Source organism: Fusarium venenatum, assembly GCF_020744135.1.
Source record: "Fusarium venenatum strain MPI-CAGE-CH-0201 chromosome Unknown EDB82scaffold_1, whole genome shotgun sequence".
Classification (NCBI taxonomy): domain Eukaryota; kingdom Fungi; phylum Ascomycota; class Sordariomycetes; order Hypocreales; family Nectriaceae; genus Fusarium; species Fusarium venenatum.
In genome coordinates, this window is record NW_027072129.1 from 5483514 (window position 1) to 5502468 (window position 18955).

General features: G+C 49.1%; 8 protein-coding genes across 8 annotated transcripts; 3 read left to right on the forward strand and 5 right to left on the reverse strand.

Annotated features, from left to right (window-relative positions):
• Nucleotides 1-1968: 1968 nt before the first annotated feature.
• On the forward strand, nucleotides 1969-4054 carry EDB82DRAFT_520598 (WD40-repeat-containing domain protein; the record flags this gene model as incomplete). Its single annotated transcript, XM_025730375.1, has 10 exons — nucleotides 1969-2031; nucleotides 2085-2121; nucleotides 2197-2273; nucleotides 2330-2404; nucleotides 2465-2590; nucleotides 2653-2673; nucleotides 2729-2887; nucleotides 2946-3005; nucleotides 3054-3154; nucleotides 3208-4054. The coding sequence occupies 10 exons, from the start codon at nucleotides 1969-1971 to the stop codon at nucleotides 4052-4054; spliced, it is 1566 nt and encodes a 521-aa protein (XP_025589507.1).
• Nucleotides 4055-4061: 7 nt separating this feature from the next.
• On the reverse strand, nucleotides 4062-5596 carry EDB82DRAFT_53910 (uncharacterized protein). Its single transcript, XM_025730374.2, has one exon. The coding sequence runs from the start codon at nucleotides 5275-5277 to the stop codon at nucleotides 4069-4071; it is 1209 nt and encodes a 402-aa protein (XP_025589506.1). The 5' UTR covers nucleotides 5278-5596; the 3' UTR covers nucleotides 4062-4068.
• Nucleotides 5320-6548, reverse strand: EDB82DRAFT_487255 (ETC complex I subunit conserved region-domain-containing protein). Its single transcript, XM_025730373.2, has 3 exons — nucleotides 5932-6548; nucleotides 5771-5875; nucleotides 5320-5715 (listed from the first exon to the last, which is right to left on the reverse strand). The coding sequence occupies exons 1-3, from the start codon at nucleotides 6471-6473 to the stop codon at nucleotides 5655-5657; spliced, it is 708 nt and encodes a 235-aa protein (XP_025589505.1). The 5' UTR covers nucleotides 6474-6548; the 3' UTR covers nucleotides 5320-5654.
• A 464-nt stretch (nucleotides 6549-7012) lies between these two features.
• EDB82DRAFT_54036 (BAR domain-containing family protein) lies at nucleotides 7013-8680 on the reverse strand. Its single transcript, XM_025730372.2, has 6 exons — nucleotides 8378-8680; nucleotides 8189-8270; nucleotides 8047-8129; nucleotides 7383-7980; nucleotides 7198-7329; nucleotides 7013-7137 (listed from the first exon to the last, which is right to left on the reverse strand). Exons 1-6 carry the CDS (start codon nucleotides 8428-8430, stop codon nucleotides 7102-7104), a joined length of 984 nt encoding a protein of 327 aa, XP_025589504.1. The 5' UTR covers nucleotides 8431-8680; the 3' UTR covers nucleotides 7013-7101.
• Nucleotides 8681-8901: 221 nt separating this feature from the next.
• Nucleotides 8902-11627, reverse strand: EDB82DRAFT_487265 (uncharacterized protein). Its single transcript, XM_025730371.2, has 2 exons — nucleotides 11032-11627; nucleotides 8902-10968 (listed from the first exon to the last, which is right to left on the reverse strand). Exons 1-2 carry the CDS (start codon nucleotides 11266-11268, stop codon nucleotides 9214-9216), a joined length of 1992 nt encoding a protein of 663 aa, XP_025589503.1. The 5' UTR covers nucleotides 11269-11627; the 3' UTR covers nucleotides 8902-9213.
• Nucleotides 11628-12151: 524 nt separating this feature from the next.
• On the forward strand, nucleotides 12152-13487 carry EDB82DRAFT_487267 (NAD binding domain of 6-phosphogluconate dehydrogenase-domain-containing protein). The gene is made up of 2 exons (XM_025730370.2): nucleotides 12152-12382; nucleotides 12440-13487. Exons 1-2 carry the CDS (start codon nucleotides 12338-12340, stop codon nucleotides 13316-13318), a joined length of 924 nt encoding a protein of 307 aa, XP_025589502.1. The 5' UTR covers nucleotides 12152-12337; the 3' UTR covers nucleotides 13319-13487.
• Nucleotides 13488-13761: 274 nt separating this feature from the next.
• EDB82DRAFT_520604 (putative vacuolar ATP synthase subunit E) lies at nucleotides 13762-14114 on the forward strand (the record flags this gene model as incomplete). The annotated part of the gene is made up of 3 exons (XM_025730369.1): nucleotides 13762-13772; nucleotides 13831-13914; nucleotides 13985-14114. 3 exons carry the CDS (start codon nucleotides 13762-13764, stop codon nucleotides 14112-14114), a joined length of 225 nt encoding a protein of 74 aa, XP_025589501.1.
• Nucleotides 14115-14362: 248 nt separating this feature from the next.
• EDB82DRAFT_423239 (Arv1-like family-domain-containing protein) lies at nucleotides 14363-17885 on the reverse strand (the record flags this gene model as incomplete). Its single annotated transcript, XM_065607625.1, has 5 exons — nucleotides 14363-14826; nucleotides 14882-15038; nucleotides 15095-15148; nucleotides 15290-15438; nucleotides 16019-17885. The coding sequence occupies 5 exons, from the start codon at nucleotides 17883-17885 to the stop codon at nucleotides 14363-14365; spliced, it is 2691 nt and encodes an 896-aa protein (XP_065465624.1).
• Nucleotides 17886-18955: the final 1070 nt, after the last annotated feature.

The window sequence follows — 18955 nt, forward strand, 5'->3', positions numbered from 1 at the left end:
CACCTAACCGTTAGTTTGGCCGACACACCTCGACAACTTGCAGTAGGCTCACGGTACCGCAAGACTTTTGTTTCAGCAGGTGAGGAAAGAACCATTCAGACTGTAGCGCCATGATGCTGCTGTACTACAGTATGCACTTTGCCGTAGTAGGGAACAAATTGCTTTCCACAAGCGCGGGATCTGGATGTCCTCGACTCCCCAATTCCTCGACTAACGGAATCTCACCTTTGATCATTGTACGGCATAATTTTATGGCGCCTCGCCCTTCTGCAAGCCACAAGGGACCAACGGACGGATGTTTATGATACCGGCCCACTCCTTCGCCTCTGGAAGCTTGCAATCAAGGCGAATGAACCTTGGCTTCGTGTGCCTGTCCTGTCCTAGTAGCATTATTGGGAAGTCGTTGCGAAGACCCTGGAAAATGAGCAACCCTACCTACATTAGTTCAATGACACTAAACGTTAACGCCTTGCATTGGTGACTGGACCACATGGCTCACTCACTTACATCAAAACAATAGTTCTGACAGTTATGATCGACAACTAGTGCTGTGAGGGGTGCTGCACTGCGCCGTTCTGCAACAAAAGGGTCAATTAGTATTATATAATTTTCTCCCCTCTTTCCGCCACGAGAGCAGTAACTATGGTTTCTGTCGGTGAACTACTCACCATGGATAATCGTGTTTCCTCGGAAGTTCGGAACTGAGATAACATCGAGCCACAACGGTGAACCATGTGTGCTGCAGTACTTTGATGGATCAGCTGATCTGCAGCTCACCTCACTTGCATGAAAATGCAAAAATTGTGGGAAACCGAGCCGGTTCTTACACCGCATTTACTTGGTTACTGTTATTTGTCATTCTGTTACCTATGCATCAAGGTAATGCACAGAATCGGGGTCGACATGGCGGGGGAAAGGACGAGATGATGCGAGTGTGATGATTGACAAGATCTCAATATAGTAGATGGATGGATCCTGTAGACCCAGACCTAAGAACTTGAGCGAACACGAAACTATTCGTGGCGCTCACGAAGTTGGTCCTTCAAAACGTGCACGCGACCATTGTTTTCTGGATGGATACACATACAGTGTATACTGGGCATGTTTGAATAGACAGATAGCGTGGGGGCTTTGGGTCGATAGTCTTGTAGCCTCTAGAATGACTTGATTTGTCGATATAGTTAATAAGGATATTGTTTGAAGCACAATAGAGTTGATCATCTTAATACTTATGCACTGCAATTCGAATCGAAACGAGGGGTGATGGTGTCTCAAAGGAGCACAAGCTGCAGACAGGAGTAAAGGCTCCAGAGATGCTTATGTTTGAACACAAAACTCGATTCCCACATATCTATAAGTCAATTGCGTAGATGTAATGCAGCCTGACACGACGCCGAGAGTCGATCCATAGGACCAAGGCTCCTCCGTCAGGTTACTTACTGCCTATCTACCAATTATGAACTTGCATTTATCTAAATCTATGATCAGTACATCAACACTATCTTAAGAATTCGCTTTGTGATTGGCACTTTTTGTTAATATTACTGCCTCAATAAGAAGTGAACTTCCACCAAAAAAAAAAAAAAAAAAGGGCAATAGTGAGGTCGACTACTAATAAGGCTTCCATTCAAGTACAAAGTCCAGTGACCCGGAGGCAGGTACTACACTAGCCGGTCCCACCTGCCCAACCAGATGGTAGAATTGAGCAGCTCTCAACTCCACTTTACCGCAGTCGGAGGGATGCCACTGTTTCTTTCAACAACACACACAACACAACGTCTAATTAGCATCTTTCAGCTTGACGCGTATCGCGTCCAACTTTTTTGCTTCTTCTTGCCTTTTTTCTTTACTATCCCTGGTGATAGAGCTACCTGCACCTGATACAAGGGTGTCATTCTAATATCGGTTCAGATAATTGTCAATCAGACCGCCAAACAAGCTGGTTCTACTACAAGCCTTGTTAGCAACATGGCCATCACCGATGATAACGCCTTTGAGCTACCAAAGCTACGTTCTTCGTTCATCCTAGAAGTAAACACCTACAGATACTTTGTTGTATTACATAATCTAACAAGATACAACAGAACGATACAGAGTTTCTGGAAAACGATAATGTTGCTGGTATGGTCCTCTTCTTCTCGGTTAGCCAGTGCCTCGTTGTCTAACGCAGTAAACTTTTCTTCTTCTTCTTCATAGAGTTCTTCGATGTCAAATTTTGTCCCTATCAGCCTTTAGATGCACCACCTGTCTTTGCAGCCATCAGCAAAAAGCATGTCAGTCCCCCTGGATCTAGCTTACTCTTTTGAGACAGCATCTCACGCTCACCTAGGTCGTTATCTGCACACTCTCTCAAACAACTGACTCCAATCCATGCGAAGTGCTTTCTGTGATAAGAGATGATGATGTAGGCATTGCGCAATGCAATCACTATCCCTACCCTACCAAGGTCGCTAACTCTGCCTAGGACGAGGCTTCTGCTTGCTGTTGTACTTGGACAAAGGATCCGGAAACAGGAGCGCCCTACCTTTGCATTGGTGGAGTTGATGCCAAAGTCAAGATCTATGATGTTGTGAACGGTAAATTGTACAGGGTAATGTCTTTTTCACAGAGAATGTTGTACCAAGATCGTTGCTAACTGTTGTTTGACCCAAGTGCCTTACTGGTCACGGAGGTGTTCGTCCATCCATCCCTCTCGTAAATCCTTGACTCAGAAACTTATGCGAAGCAGGACGTCAATGACTTAGCGACTTCACCTGCAAATTCTTCTATCATTGCCTCAGCCTCGGGTGACACAAGTATTCGTATCTGGAGTCTTGATCCGGTCCATGCCAACCGCCCATGCTTGGTTATCCTTGCTGGCGAAGGTCACTCATGGGATCTTCTCAGTGTGGCAAGTCTCCGTTGCTCTTTGGACTATCTGACCGACAATTAACAATCTGCGTTAGGCATTCCACGATACAGGGCGTTACCTTCTCTCAGCGGCCCACGACCAAATTATTAACCTGGTAAATATTACGGAATATCCAAATTATAACTCTTCTGACTAGCCAAAGTGGACACTTCCCGACCTGCCTACCGAGGCAATCCAAACTCCTGCTCGAGTTCACTATCCTCACTTTTCCACATCAGCTGTCCATAGTGGGATCATAGACTGGTAGGTTCTGCATATGTATATGCATACCATGACGACGCGGCTAACAGAGGAAGCGTGGCATTCTACGGCGACTGCATTCTCTCCAGAGCATGCCACGACAACGTCATTTCTCTATGGAGAATAGAAGGATTTTCGTCCACAAACCCGCCTCCTGCAGAGAGCGAAGCACCGACAGCTCAGACTACCGTTCCAACTAATTACGAGGAAGCGAGTCGTCTCACGCGTTCGGCTTTTGTTCCCACAATCTCCCCACAATGCCCATCTCAGTACACCATGTTGCTTCAGTTCTATACCCCCAACTGTGGCCCGCAGTTTTTTATGCGGTTCAAATTGCACTTTGTACCTGACCAACATCCCGTTTTGGCTTTCTGTAATGCAGCCGGAAACGTGTTTTTCTGGGACTTTGAACGCTTGGTGGCATATCGCGAGTTTATGGAAGCACTCAAAGACCCTGGCAGGGATAAGAGCAAATCGCTTCCTCACCCCAGCTGGATGAGACCAGTAAAGGGTCGTTCCAAGTCAGACTCCAAAGGTCGGCATGGAGGCGGCGAAAAAGATGTTCCGAGTACTTTCCGTGCAGACGCTATCAAGTTAAGTGAAGAGATTGGGGACTATAACGCAGAAACCCTCGAGACCTGGGCGTCTAGGTACAGTCAAGATGATCCTCATGAGCCTCTGAAGGCGCATAAGACAGAGTCATCATCGGCCAACTTTGTGGGTCGACAGACAGCCTGGAGTCCTGGCGGCGAGTGGTGTGTTGTGGTGGGCAGTTCAAATCAAGCGCTGATTCTCCAGCGATGGGCTAGCAAGGGCTCAACTTCTAGAGCATCTGCTTCCGCTTCCGCTTCCGTTTCTGCGTCCGTGCCTCCTTCTGCACCGACACAAAGCACTGCCGTTTAGAGCTGTGCTCAAGGCTAAAGCCCTCTTATTGGAAGGCTAGAATATAGTGATAGTGAAGTATCTCCTTCAGAATCATCAGAGGGATTCAAAACTCTTAATGCAGCATTGTCAAGTTCGCCTCCATATGTCACGATCCTCATCAGAGACTTCCTAGCCCTATCTTGCTCCATTAGTCTTGCTTGCTGTCCTTGTTGGGTCTGGAGCATTGAGCCTGGACCGATGGGTACAACGAGGTCTGCAATGTAGAGAGAGGCCATTGCGCGTAAGCGAAGATATTGCTGATTTCTCGAGTATGGCATGTCTTGTATCAATACGTCCATCCTCTTCGTGATATCCTGCATGGCAGATAGTGCTTGAAGCCGTAACTCATCTTTTTTCCGCACCAGCCTTGCTTCAGAGCTTTCTGTGTCATCACTGCCAAAGCTATCGTCATGGCCAAACGATTCGCGGCGATAGTCCTCTTCAGCGCCAGAACTTAATCGTTCCAGTGCCAATGTATGCTCTGCGTGTGCATTGTAAATTTCACAACTGAACATGGCAATCCAGAAATCGAATGCTGAAACAATATTGGGCGTCTTGTAGTCGTATGGATGCTGTTGAATAAGTGTATCGAAATAAGCTCTGACTTTGCTCATATTTTCTGCTCGGCCCCATCTCTTCGTAGGCGTTGGTGATTTCTCTTGGTCTTCTTCACGTTCCCGGGCAGAGCCTTCACCCTCACGCATCAGGATTTCAGCGCCGATGGCCCAAAGGTCGTGATGCCGAATATCAACGGGCAGACCAGACGGCCGTAATTGCAGTAGCAGACCGTAGGTGCGAGCTGCCTTTTCCATTTCTCCCCGGTCGATAAAATGGTGAGTAGATTGCAGGAGAACGTCAAAGTGTCCGCCGCGCTTGCGGGTGGTGTTCTTTTTCGACTTCGGGTGTGCTGCTTCGTCGCCTTCTGTCTCTGGATCCTCATCGCTCTCGACTTCAACGGCGGATGCACCGTGTCCAACAAGACTACGGTGAGGAAAGTCGCGAATCCGTTGCGAGGGATCCTCATCTGCTTCTGAGAGGCCTGCGATGGCAAACTGTGCGATTACACCAGGTGAGTGGCTCAAAGGGTTGATGGGGCCTGTAGGCAAGGAGCTCGGGAATTCTTCATCTGTGGTTTCTAGTCTCTTACGCTTGTTAGATTGGCTTTGCTGTGAAAAAAATGGCGGATCTAGTAGGGACGCCATAGTTGTGGTGAGGATGTAAATGTGTGTTTAGTAGATATTCATGTAAGGTTGAAAGTCTTCAAGAGTTTGGCCCCACTAGTATTGCCAGCTCTACATTATGGTTTGAGGTGAATCCGTTGACATGCAACTGAGCCGAACCTTTGCGGAAAACACCACACTCAATGCCACGGAATCGAGTTGCTTCCAAGTATTGCGGCAAAGGGCCACCATCACTTGATGAAATCTGATCGTCATCATCAAAGTTCATCGCAAACAAGCAAATGATCAATCAAGCTCTGTTTCATTTCATTGACCCAGTCGCAAAGCCCAGCATACGCATCCTATATACATAACCTCCCCTCTACTTTTACAATTGCCTCATTCGTCAGCTGCTTTGTTTAGGTTCGGTCAAAGTAAGTCCACTGGCCAGGGACAGGCTTCTCATCGAGGTCCTCCCAGCTGTGTTTTTTGTCAGTATAGTTGTAATGTGTCGCCAAAGAACGTCGTAACTTACACCTTGGACTTTTCCATTGTCTCAACCAGCTTGAGCTCGCCCTCGGCAACCTGGATAACCTCCTCGATAAGACCAGCTCCGATCTTCTGCTCGAGCTCATGGACTCTGTCAAATCGATTAGCTAAAATGTCCTGTTCCCAACCGTTCAGAGGGAAACATACTGGTCAGCGGTCATCTGAGGCTCATCCTCCCACTCGACCTTCTCATGGTCCTCAAGAGGCTTGCGCTCCGCCCAGGTAGCTTGGTCCTCTCGCTCCTTGAGAGTTCGGATACCCTCGTACTCAGAACCCTCATCTTCCTCGCCATTCCACTCCTCGATTCGGACATCACCAGCCTCGTGCTTTCTTCCAACCACAAAGATCTTGTCGCCGAGCTTGACGGTGTGAGCCTCGCTACCGTCAACGCGGCCGCTGGAAACGCGGAACTGTGACGAGTTCTTGCTGACGAGCTCCTTGGCGCGGACCGCCCATTCGTTATATCCGGGGGGGACCATCTGCTCGACAAGGGACAGGCGGTGCTTTGTCACAGCCTCGACGGATTGGCGGTACATGGAGTTCTCAGGGATGTTCTGGAGCTTGTTGAGGGTCGTTCCGTAGAGGAAGAGGAGGGTCGATCTGGGGGTGGCATGAGTCCAGAGACCGGTGAGACCGGTAGGAGTACCGGCCTCCAAGTAGCGCGCAAACACACGAGCTGTTGGCCTCATGCTGGCGAGGTCAATTGGAATTACTTCGTCGTGACTTAAAGGTAGATGGAATGGTCAGAGGAAATTGAATTGACCTCATTGGACTCCAGCCCACCATTGCCGATCCGGTCTGCACGTGTACCGTCACGTGACAGGCTCATGTCGATAACAGCATCACCACTTGCTTATACCTATCGAATAATCGGTCATGAGCTTAAACCAGGAGCGTATTGTATTCCAAAAAGAAAGAAGACAAAGCGAGCTTGTTGTTCCAATTCAGATTTAGCATGGCCAAATCCAACGTGGCTCTGAATGATTCCAAAACACTCCGTTGACGATATCAGGTCAAATCAAGCTATAAACATACATCACTACGAGTCTTATCCTGTGGATCAAGCCGTAGACTTTCTACGCATATTAAAAAAAGAAGACCCTCAAATCTTGGGTTGCTTGATATCTCAATACCTTTGATCAAGACAATATCTTATACCGTCCGACATAACATGTAACCTTGACGCAGGAAAACTAAAAAAGAAAACACACAGGCTCATGTTCGCTCAGATCATGGACCTCCTGAGGCCCAACTCGGCATAGCCATGTCGCGATCTTCAACGAATCTCATGCCATCCTCCCTTTGATTGCCGCCAACTTAAGAAGATTCCTCTCGGCTCTTTCGGTACGCGGCCTAAAGCACAATATGTCAGCCCCTTTTCATAACGAATCAAAAGGCAGAGGCACGACGCACTTCTTGCTCAGACTGAAGACCCTCAATGACAGGGGCGAGCTCGGTGAGAATCTCGTATGCCTTCTTGTGGTACTCAATTTGAGCAGAAACAAGCTCGGCAAGGTTGCGCAGAGGCTCGGGTGTATCAAGAACCTAGCACAGTTAACATTAGGGCACATGATGCTCAATTTCAAGCTTAAACTCACATTCTTCATAACACCAACGGCCTCCTCAGTTTGGGTGACGAACTCGTCTTCGGCCTTCTCAACCTCTTCCTGGGCCTCAGGGCTCAACTCTTGCTCCTCATGGGCCTGGTCGTGTTGGCCACCACCAATGCGGAAAGTGGTGCCCTTGGCGTGAGCCTTGACGGCGTCCAGGGACAGACGGGAGTTCTCAACGTTCTTGCGGGCACGGGTGGCAAAAGTCAGGTTGGTGTTGAGAGTAGTGTTCCAGCCAGCGAGGAAGCGGCTCTGGATCTGGGCATCCTGGGCAAGTCGGGCCTCACCAACACGCTCGCTGGCAAGCGCATACTTTTCCAGGGCCGTCGCAAGAGGGTCTTCACCGGCACCGGTGTGGTGCTGGTGGAGGAGCTGGCTGCTGGCCAGACTGGCGCGGGCGACAGCATGGCTGAAAGTCTTGGGCTGAGGCTTGGCAGCGGGAGGAGCAACAAGGGCAGCCTGGGCCTCGGCAGGAGAGGTGGCTGAAGAAAGAAGGCTGACCTTTTCGCTGACGGTGCGGCCGAGGTCCTGGAATGTCTCCTTGATGTTAGGGGGGTAGTCGTAGGCCTCGTTGGAGTATTGCGAGCTATAAAGCGATGTCAGAATACCAACTCCCGGGCATGTAGCGCAGGTCGGTATTATGTAAACTCACGTCACAGCAAGCATCTTTTGGTGGGCTTGCTTAAGGGCATCGACACGCTTCTCGAGGTCGATATAGTCGGGAGGGAGCTGGGTCTGTAGGGCCACATGTCAGGAGGATGACTGCGATAAGAATGCGAAAAGGTTCAACCCACCTTGTCCTCAGTCTGGCCGAACTGCTCCTTGGTGTATTGGAAAGTGCGCGACGCAAAGGGGGTAACAGAGGCTCCGAAGTTGCTGTTTCATAGCGGTGAGCATTATATTGGGATTGCATCATGACGAAAGCTTTGGGGGACAAGATGCTGCAAGCTTGCATGTCTTGCGAGTGCTAGGGGAGCACATACGAAAGCTGCTTTCCAACATTTCCGAAAGTTCCTCCGAGGTTTCCGAAATCCATCTTGTCGGTTTGTTTGGGTCGATTGGGTGTTTTGGTGGTTTCGAGGTAGGATATCGATTGGAGGTTTTGTTAGGGGCAAAAGTGACAGGAGGCTCTTTGCGTCAGCTTAGGTCGAGGCAGGAGTCAAGTTAAAGAGGCATGGATGGGATTTGGCTGAAGATATGGGAACGCTCCACTACGAATTGAAATCTTCCACTGGATAAGACCTGTCCTGTAGCTGGTTGGAGCCTTGGAGGATTCCCTTATCCAGGGGCTTGCGCCCCTCCCTTCTTGTCCACAGGTCCCTGGGAAACGGTCTTCCCCTCCTTGAACTCATTCAAAAACGGGTCTAGCTTGTCCACCTTGGTAGGCGAGTGCAGATCCGCAAGGTGGCCCTAGCTCTTTTGCTGGTATAGCACGATACAAAACTCCCGAGTCCTGATTTGATTAGCTTCAGTTGTAATGATAGATTTTAGTAGCTTCTGGAATATCAGCCACTTATTAGACTGCTACTTCTCTTCCATCACAAGTGTTGAAGATAAGCCACCCCGATTACGAGTCCCTTCCTCCATTCTAATAGAGGTTTACGCATGAATCTCTCCAAGACATTGCCCATGGTATAAGGCAAGGGGCTCCATTCGTTTCACATGTGACATCGGCAAATCAGCTATTAGTTCTTGTTATACTTCAAATTACGGCAGAGGTGTCTCTTATGTTTGTAGATGGCTTCATTGTATCCTTGCGGGTTCTGCATATCTATTCCATCTCGTTTGTATTTTGTTCAAACATCCCTCTTCTGCCCATTCAGTCCAAGATGTGTTTGTTGTCTGCCCAAGAAGGCTCTACTCCCCTGCATACAGACTCGTAGTCCTGTAGTACAGGGCTTTCGATATGCAACTTTGGTGTTGTCCAAAACATCGTCCAGTTGCAACCTGATAGCTTTTTGGTTCCCAAAGATCGCTCAAAGTACCACTTGTTGACAGGGTTGTCCTTCCGGCTTCGCCAAGATACACCTTCAGGAAGACAGCCCCGTACCATTGCGTTAAACACAATATCAGCGCAGCCACTACTGCCCTGACTCTTCCTCAGGACGGCAAACTTGTCCAAGTAGGGCACATAGCGGCCTTGTTCGTAAGCAGTCTGATCATCCAAGCCCTGGGGCTTCTCCCAGGTTAGAATAGCTCCACCCTCATAATCTCCGGCAATGATGACGCCAGCAAGATTTTCGTTTACTCTGTTAAGATAGTCATCAACGTCTAATTTTCTGCCAAATGAGTCTTCAATCAGATGGACCAGTCGAGGAAGGTCGATACACTTGTCAGTCAAGCGCAAACGAGGTGCACCGGGCTTGGGCGGACGCCATGGATCCTGTCGAGGATGTGGAAACAGTCGAAGGGGCATGCCCTTCTTGAGCAGAGTTGAGCCCGAAGATGCGCCCACAGTCTGCCCCTTACCAGAGTTGGTTGGAGCGCGCGCCATAGGTAGAGACGACGAGAACACAGGCTTATCTGTGAGAAGGTTGTGCAACAGTGGGTTCTTTTTGCGCCGAGTTGTAACCATGCCGCCCATCTCAAAACCAGATTCGGATCCTGTCAGTCCGGAAGACTTGAGTGGGATCTCAGTAAGGTTGGCTGCAGCTTCGGGTGTAGTAATGAGAGCTGATGATGTGTGCGGCAACATCGCTAGTGTGTCTCTGGCCAGAGCCAAATTCGCAGCGTGGGCCGTAGTTGAGGCGCAAAGGTCCTTGTCATCTCCAAGAGGAGACCCATCTGGTCCCATAAGTTCTTTAAGGATCGGCCCGTATTCCTGCTGCAGATTGATGAACCGGTGGGCTGCTCCAGGCCGTCCGGTCATTGGTGTTGCTCCAAGAGGATCGAGAAGGATAATTCTCTCCACCAGAGCCATTGGCTTGGAATGAGCAGTATCAACCTTACTATGTTCACCAACACTATTGAACTGCAGGCCAGCAAAGTATCGGGTCAGTGCCAACACGATTTGATTTGAGTCAACAGGCTGAGGTGGTCGGGTGACATCACGAGTGACAACTGAAGGAATAACTGGCATCATCCTGTGGTGCAGGATGCGGTCAAGAAAACCAGGGTCTTCAACTCGAATATCAATGGGCGACGATGCTTCCGACACACTCTCTTGCGCAGAGGGCTCTGAGTACACAAACGCATTGTCGACAGCGCGAGCACCATGCTCTCCGAACCGATCAATGGCCTCACAGAGCCGGAAAGTCTGTTCTTGGAAAGTCATACGGGATTCATCCATGCCACAATCGATCACAACCACGCTCAAGAGGCCCAGTTTACGCAATTGGGATAGTGTGTTCGCAACTCCGTCAAGAGTCTCATCATCAATCTCCTGAGGAACGCGAAGCTTCATGATGGCAACATGTGGAGGTTTCGGTGCTTCGGGCACAGCTTCCTGCTGAAGTTCACCTTGGACGAACAAAGGCGCATCTGCGAGGGACTTTGGGTTCTTGCTGGTATATTTCTGTAGATAGCCTTTGGCATCTCGCTTCGTTGCCGACTCCAAGACGGAGACGATAAAGTCCTGAATATATGTTAGGCAAACGAACAGGCATTACAGTAGTAAGTGCTGGTTGGGTCGACATACTCTGTCAATGGCCTTTTTCTTTGCAAGCGCTGTAGAAGCTGGCGACAAGCGGCGGGTGACGCCTTTGCCGAGACATGCGGCTGACGAGCTTTTGTTGCCGTGTTGTGAAGCAAAACCACGAAAGCGAGATCGGAAGGGATTGGTGATATCATGCAGAGATGCTGCAAATTGTGGTTCCGTAGCTGGCGCACAATGACTGCACCGAGGTGCTTGCTTCAGTATACGAGGCCAACTCATGATGCCACAAGACAGACTTTGGTTGCTGGCGGCAGTGGATATAAGTTGATAAGTATAGGAGCTTTGACTTTGGGTGGGAGAACCTCCCCCGGATGACCTGTGATATTGTGGATTGAGAGCGGTCGTAGGGGGAGAAGAATCAATGTTAACTGCAGAGCATCACTGGGTGACTCCTCAATAAGAGGAGAGTGCAGGTGCAGATGCAAATATGAGTGTGACGCCCGTGAGTCAAAACTCAGCCGAGGAGAACTGGGCCTGGGGGACCTTACTTATCAGATCAAATAGCTCGACTAGACTGAACCCCCGGGTAGTGGAGGTTAAACAACTTTTTTTTAGGACAATGACATGTGCGCGATAAGCTGATAAGCCCCAGATTCGATGCCGATGTCGCTAAAGGTATCCATGTTAGTGATGACGATGGATACTGTCGGCAATTGTCTGTCTAGAACTACAAGCTATGGATACATCTCAGTGGACACCAAGAGAACTAAACTAGAAGTTTGTGTGTATTAATTACATTGTGATCTAAACATTCAACTTGTCGCGTGTGTCCGATCGAGGACATAGTCACTGCTCCAAACTTTACCTCAGTACCTTAAGACCCTGTCCTAATGTGGAGAGGCAGCTCAAACCAACAACAGCTTGGGGCAGCTGCATCATATACATCCCTCCAGCTACAGAACTACCAAGTGGTGTTCATTCGTCAAAATTGTGAAGTATTCGAGGCATCTATATAAACTCTTCGACTAAACATTATGAAATACTTAGGATACGTAGGTTGGGATGGACTAAATATGTTCTAAACTACCTGATGCAACAACCTCAATGGAGGATTCCAACACAAATGATAACTTCTTTCCTCAAGCAATCCCGTATTACACCCGCCCAGTCCCTCTAAACCCCACCTAGCTGTGATCTCGGCGGAGAGTGAACTCCGTATCTCCATCTTATAAAAGACGTACGTAGACATTCTAGTGAGGCGTTGAGAAGTCTCTAAGCTGTAATACACTCTTTTCATTGATTAGATATCAACTACGGGGCCTAGACATCACAACCGGTTCATATCGCCATGGCTCCTACATTATTATGGATTGGTCTCGGGAACATGGGGAGGGTGAGTCTTATAAGTGTCCTTGGAAGGGCCCTTGAATAAGAAAGCTGATGAGAGCAGGGCATGAGCAAGAACATTGTTGAGAAGGGCAACCTAGACGGACCTCTGCTCCTGTACAACCGCTCTACCAAGAGGACAGCTGACTTTAGTGCTACACTCCCCGACGGCAAAACTGAAGTTATCGAGTCCCTTGCCGATGGTGTCGCAAGAGCAGATGTTATCTTCTCCTGTATTGCCAATGATGAGGCTGTCCAGGAGACTTATAAAACAATGCTTGAGAGCGATGTCAAAGGCAAGCTCTTCATCGAGAGTTCAACTATCCACCCAGAGACAACCGAAGCCATCGCCAAAGATGTCATCGCCAAGGGCGCCGAGTTTGTTGCCGCACCTGTGTTTGGTGCCCCTGAGATGGCCGAAGCTGGTCAGCTTGTCGGGGTGCTTGCTGGACCTGCTGCCAGTGTCACAAAAGCCAAGGCGTGGTTCCAGGGCGTCACCTCCAAGGCCGATATTGACCTTTCCGATCAGCCGTACAGCAAGGCTTTGACTCTCAAGGTCCTCGGAAACACCTTCATTTTGAACATGGCCGAGCAGCTCGCCGAGGCTCATGTTGCGGCGGAAAAGACTGGACTAGGCACTGAAGCCATCCATCAATTTGTCAAATCGGTTTTTGGAGGACCTTATGCCTCCTATAGCGAGCGTATGTTGACTGGAGATTATTACAAGCGCGATGAGCCCCTTTTCGCTGTCGAACTGGCAAGAAAGGATGCTCGACATGCTATGAGTTTGGCCAAGTCTGCTGGTGTTCAGCTTCGAAATGTCGAGGCCGCAGACGCACATCTGGCAATGGCCTTTGACCACGTTGGTTCATCTGCAGACATGGCTGGTATTTACGGAGCTGTTCGTAAAGAGTCTGGTCTCGATTATGAAAACAATGCCTAGAAATTTAAAGATATTTTATCAATTACACTAGGAAATGAAGCTGAAGAGAACCGAACGTTTCATTTTACGCTAGGTTGTATCTGAAAAAAAGGAGAAACCGGTATCTATTAATGACGGTAAAAGTACCTAAATCAAGAGTGATTAATTGTATTTAAGAACCTGAATGGAGAGAAATGACTTGTTTCGAGACAAATTTGATATAGATGCTGGAGATGGATGTTGGTATATGGTGGTCCAGGGTAAGAGCTTGGCTGGTGGCTGACTCAGCTTTGAGTCTCCTGGCGCAGTTCAGTGATGCAACCAATCTAGTAACAAGCTCACAACCATCAACGACATCAACCCTCAAGAAAGCTCCTTATCCGCAAAATAACCACATTTACTACTCGGAGTCATCCAAACGAAGCTCCTGCCGGCAGGATAATCCTCAAAGTACAACCGCAGTCATGGCTCAAGGGTGCGCAACGACTCCTTCCATCAACGACGCGTGGACGGCCCAATTAACAACATTGTAGATACGCCGTCTTCATTGGCCTCATTGTCATCGCAGTTCTTTGCGTGGCATCGTGGTTCTTCGCTCCCAAGGGAGAAAACCAAGTGTTAGTATATCCTTTCCTGTTGATGCGACTTTCCATTCCTAGGTCGCCATGCTGATTTGTGTTGTTGCAGACTCTGGCGATCTTCTGCCATCCTGGCCATCGTGAGCTGCTATCTCATGTGGGCTATTACGTTCCTCGCTCAGCTCCATCCCCTTATTGCGCCCAGAAAAAACGGTATCCGCGAAGAGTACCTCGATTAGAATTCGACCTGTAATTCGACCTACAATGTGTCTTGGGGAAGAGGCGGATAGAAGGGAGAGACTGTCATGAGGATGGATGCGTTTGTATTTTTAAATGTTTGTCTTTTTTGGCACTCATACTGTTGTTACTGTTTTCTTTACGGAGTTGGAATGCCTGTTATACCAAGCCCAAGATGCGCTCTGCACATGCACCTTTCTTCTTCGAGTCCCAGCGTGATTGCTTGGCCGCCTACCTACAGTGTTGAACCTTAACCGACAGCGAGCCGACCCGCCCATTCCCTGGCATACATCAACAGCGCCCAGAGTGCTTTGCCGTCTGCCGCCACGCCGCTTTCGCCTATTGAGTCGACGTCTGCGAGACCCGCGGCGAGCAAAACTCCCCGGCCGACAACCCAGCGTGAGGCTGCCCCTGCGATGGCGAGGAAACATGCTGTTATATATCCACAGTCGAGAAGAATCCGCAGAGCCTCGACGTTGTTTGCCACGACAGCCCAACCGAGTGAACGAGCTGAGGCGGGAACATCATAATCCCAGATCACCATGAGGATAGGGAATAGTTTGGTAGACGATGAGACCAGAAGAGCTGTGGACACCGAGTTTGGTCTCGTGTACTGAGGCAGGATGCCCAAAAGATTGAGAGGTGAAAATGCAGAGGATGTGAGGAAGCGTATGCTCACATGGAATGCTGCGGTTGAGAGGGCGCAAAATATTACTGTAACAGAGTTAGTTTATAGAATTTGTAATCGATCTGAGATACTTCATCTTACGGAAGAAAAGATATTGAAGGACAATTGGTTGTTGTGCCAATTTGCCTAGATTGCTCGCTCCTGGAAGAGCGTCAGGCACTGTCTGTTTCTCCAGCCGTGCCCATGTTAAGTACACATCAAAGAGAAGTAGCAGGATACCTAGACGGATGATAGAATGCTAAAAAGATGTCAGCAGGACCTCTACAGGGCTCATACTTGTTCGTCATGACTTACATCTAGTCGATCATCGTCGCGCATGAGCGTGTTATATAGTAAATGTCGATACACCTGCGATTCGTTAGAAGCTTGCATTATTTTTGGACTCGAGATGAATAGTACCTGAGGCTTTATAAGAACCAGGTCGATGAATAAAACGACAAAGTCATGCTCGACATACTTGTCGCAGAAGCAGCCACAGTTGCGACAGACAGTAAGTCGAATATTATGTCCACTTGCTTTGTCCCCTGCGCCAGAATATGCTGTCCATAGCGTCTTCACGGGGTGCCTGCATTCGATGCAGATAGGCATCTTGAGCCTACGGTAGCTATTACGCGAGTTTTGTAAAGAAACGTGGCTTGCTATGGTAGAATTTGCGGTTGACACAGTTTGACCGGTATCATGGCCAGTGATATGTATGGTTGTTGAAAGGAGCCACGCAGTTTAAACGAAGCCGGGAATGAGGTGGGGATAATATGGTACCCGGCTCACACTAACAATAAAAGCAACATTGAACATCTTGCAGACCATTACTTTCACCACTACTAGACAAGTTGATTCAATATGATTTGGTAATTGTGTTTCCTTTCTCCTCTGCAGCTAAGTATCGATAGAGCATCTTCTCTGTCCAATATACGAGTTGTTCTGATGCTCTCTGAAATGTTTTGGAAATATACCAAGACTTGGTAAATGTAGAGAACAAACCCAGCCAATCCAAAAACTCTCAAACGCTCCTCGAATTTTGCTGTGATTTATGCATATATCCTGAAGCATCGCGAATGCCCCCAAACGCCTTGCAGCTTAAATCAGCTGCAATATGCAATTCCTCCACGACTAACGCCTCTCTGTTCTCAGCCTGGCCCCAAAGATTTCTACATGGTCTCTTGCAATGACTCCCTTGATTGAAGTTCTGCAGCCCTGAGTTTTAATCACCCTTGCCACCTTTGACTGCCAACCTTTCTCTGATGCCTCCTTCGGGCTCGTTTCGACCACTACTCGTAATCTGCAGGGCCTCCATCAGGCCAGACGGGACTCCTGTTGAAGGTCCCCCATCATCACTACCGGTATCAGTCAACTCTATCAAATCGCCGTTCCGTTCAGGCCTTCCCTCGGGTACTCCGCGTATCCTTTCCAGTTGCGAGCTTGGCTTCCGTGCAAGAGCGCCCCTGAGCCAAGTTTCTACAGCGGCGGCGGCCTTATCCAGCCCGTTGCCCTGTTGTGTTGAGCTGGCGTCCTGTCCCTCACCTGTGGGGTTTTCCACAATGCTTGATGACTCTCCCGATTTAAAACCAAAATGGGCTGTTTCTGAACCCATGATAGACATGGAGGGTACGCCCTCAAGCGTGAGCCCGGGCAAATGCTTCTTAGTCCATGTAGTCAGATAATCTTTGTCTGGCCCAGGGGCTCGTGTACTCATGCCCATGGAGCCGACACCTCCGGGCCGACGCATCCAAGCGGGTAGGGATTCACCAGCTTCGCTGATCGTGCCTCCGCCTCGTACTGGGCTTGACATGACAGTATTCGAGAGCTGCGGCCGATGACCAAGAGAGCTTCGGCGACGAGACGAGTTACCCGTGGATCCAGGCGGATTGCTGTATAGGTCCAGACTTTGCCGGGGTGTTGAGAGAGTTGAAATAGTCCTAATACTCTTCTTTCGTCGAGGCGGAAAGTAACCCATAGCATTCCGCGCAACCCGCGCAATCTCTATTGGCTGTGGGAACGAGTCAATCTTAACCCAGCGCACATGCGCCCACGGCCTCTCTTCTTCGATTGATTGGGTGGCTGATGGTGTTCCATTAGTTGGACGACTGAAGAAGTCATCGTGGACTGCTGATGTATTCTCTTCAGCAGCGGGTGTCGGAGCGAGTAGATCGACACCATGTGCGTTGTGCCATGACGGTGGATCACAAGGTCGCCCACGAATATCGCAAGCGTCGACTGGAATCGTGAGCCATTTGCGCACCTGTACGCTATCTCGTGTCCAGAGCCCGTTTGCCTTTCTGAAGGCATCCTCACGGCATTGATATTTCAAGATCAAGCCTGCATAAGTGTCATTGGGCTCGACTTTGTGGATATAGACCAGGTACTCCTCAGGCTGAGACTGCTCTGGTGCAGATTCGTCAGAATTTCGGCGTTTATGCTTCCCACTGACATCCAGTCCTCCATTGACACCATCGTGGCTTTCCAGTACCATGGCCCTTTTTGCAGCTTTCAGAGCCGCTTCGCGCTCTTCTAGGGATCCAGCACCCACGTCGTTCAGATTCGGTTCTCTGGGAGGCGCGGGGCCCCAAGCACCACCTGTCTTCTTCGAGCTACCGTTACTAGAAAAGTCCCTTCCCCATGTCCCAGGTCGAGAGCCGGCTCGATTATGGGATTGGCTCCTCCTTGCTTCCACATTGTCACCTGATATGAGAGAAGAGGTAAACCCTTGGATAGAAGCCCAGCTTTGTGTTAATGAGTCGTTCAAAAAGTTGGTAAGGTTGGCTGCGCTGTTGGTTCGGTGAGGAGTGGAGGCTCCTCGATCCAAGGGAAGAGGACTCGTCGAACGGCTGTTTGTAGGACTCAATGCTGACAAGAGGCCGTAACTTCGTGCAGGAGAGGGAGAAGCTTTGGTATTGTGGACTTCGATGTTGCGGCCACGGCGGGAGCGGCTGGCTTCGCGAGAGGTAGCGGTATCACTGTCATCGCCGAGCGTGCTAGCAAGACGCCGATTTCGCGGGCGAACAGAGGCAGTGTCTGAGGAATAGTTGGCGGATGCTAGTGCCGATGAAGACCGATGCGGCGACGGCCGCGCAGAGCGGTCGGTCATGATAGTCGTTGCCAAGTTGACGGTAGATTCTCTCGAGCTGTGTCGATTCGGCTTTACACAAGTGCGTGGCACTTACGGCACAGCGAATAAGGTCGTAGTCGAAGTCATTCAGTATGCATCAAGGAGACGGTAAGGGTTCGAGAGGCGAGATAGCCAAGCGGAGATGGAGGATTAGGTAGGAGGGTCCTGTCAAGGATCCCCAATCGCTAGCGCAGGCGTTGCGTAGGATAAACCAGAGCGAATGCTGCCCGGGTGTTGTTGAGTTCTTGGAGTTGCTCCTGACCTGGACCGATTTCAATAGGAGAGGAATTTGAACCGTTGTGATATGCACTACGTTCTGTCGTGAGATATGATTGAGGTGGTCGTTCTTGGGACAAGGTTGCTTCGGCTGGTCCTGGGTCCACCAAAATCTATCTAGGTAGAGGAGGAAGTGTCGTCTATGTGCAGCAGGGGGCACTCAGCTGTACCCCGAGCAAAACCTAAAGTACAAATAGTGCTTATCTCTCAGGTAATACCTTATTCAAGAACTTACTCTAGGTAGGTTTGGTTAGCACGCTAATAAATGATGCAAGCAGTCGAGACTCAATTAACCCGAATTGAAGTTTGTTAATTCATTCCAGAATTAAGAACACTAACAGGTTTTTTTTTAAAAACAAGAAACCACCTCGATATCGGAAAATAGGTGTCATTAACAAACACTCTGAAATTCACTTTTAGTAGGTATCTGATATAGTAATTATGCAACTTATGAGTCGTTCATCATACTGTATGCAAACTTGGGATGATTCAGGGTTAGAACAAGGTCATCGATCATCCTGTAATCTTGTGATATCTTTGCTGTTGAGGTTCTCTATTCATTAACAACCAGGACGCTCCATATCTTTTTACTTAATAGCTGGGGCAATGGAGTAGGCCGCGCGGAGGAAATGACCCATGTCCGTCTTTAGATGCTTTAGATTGGCCGCAACACTAAATCTAGTGTTACGGATAACATGAAGATAACTCCACTAGGCATTGCTGGCATAACTAACCAGCTAACCAAACTGGCCGCAAACCCCTGAATTTGAAAT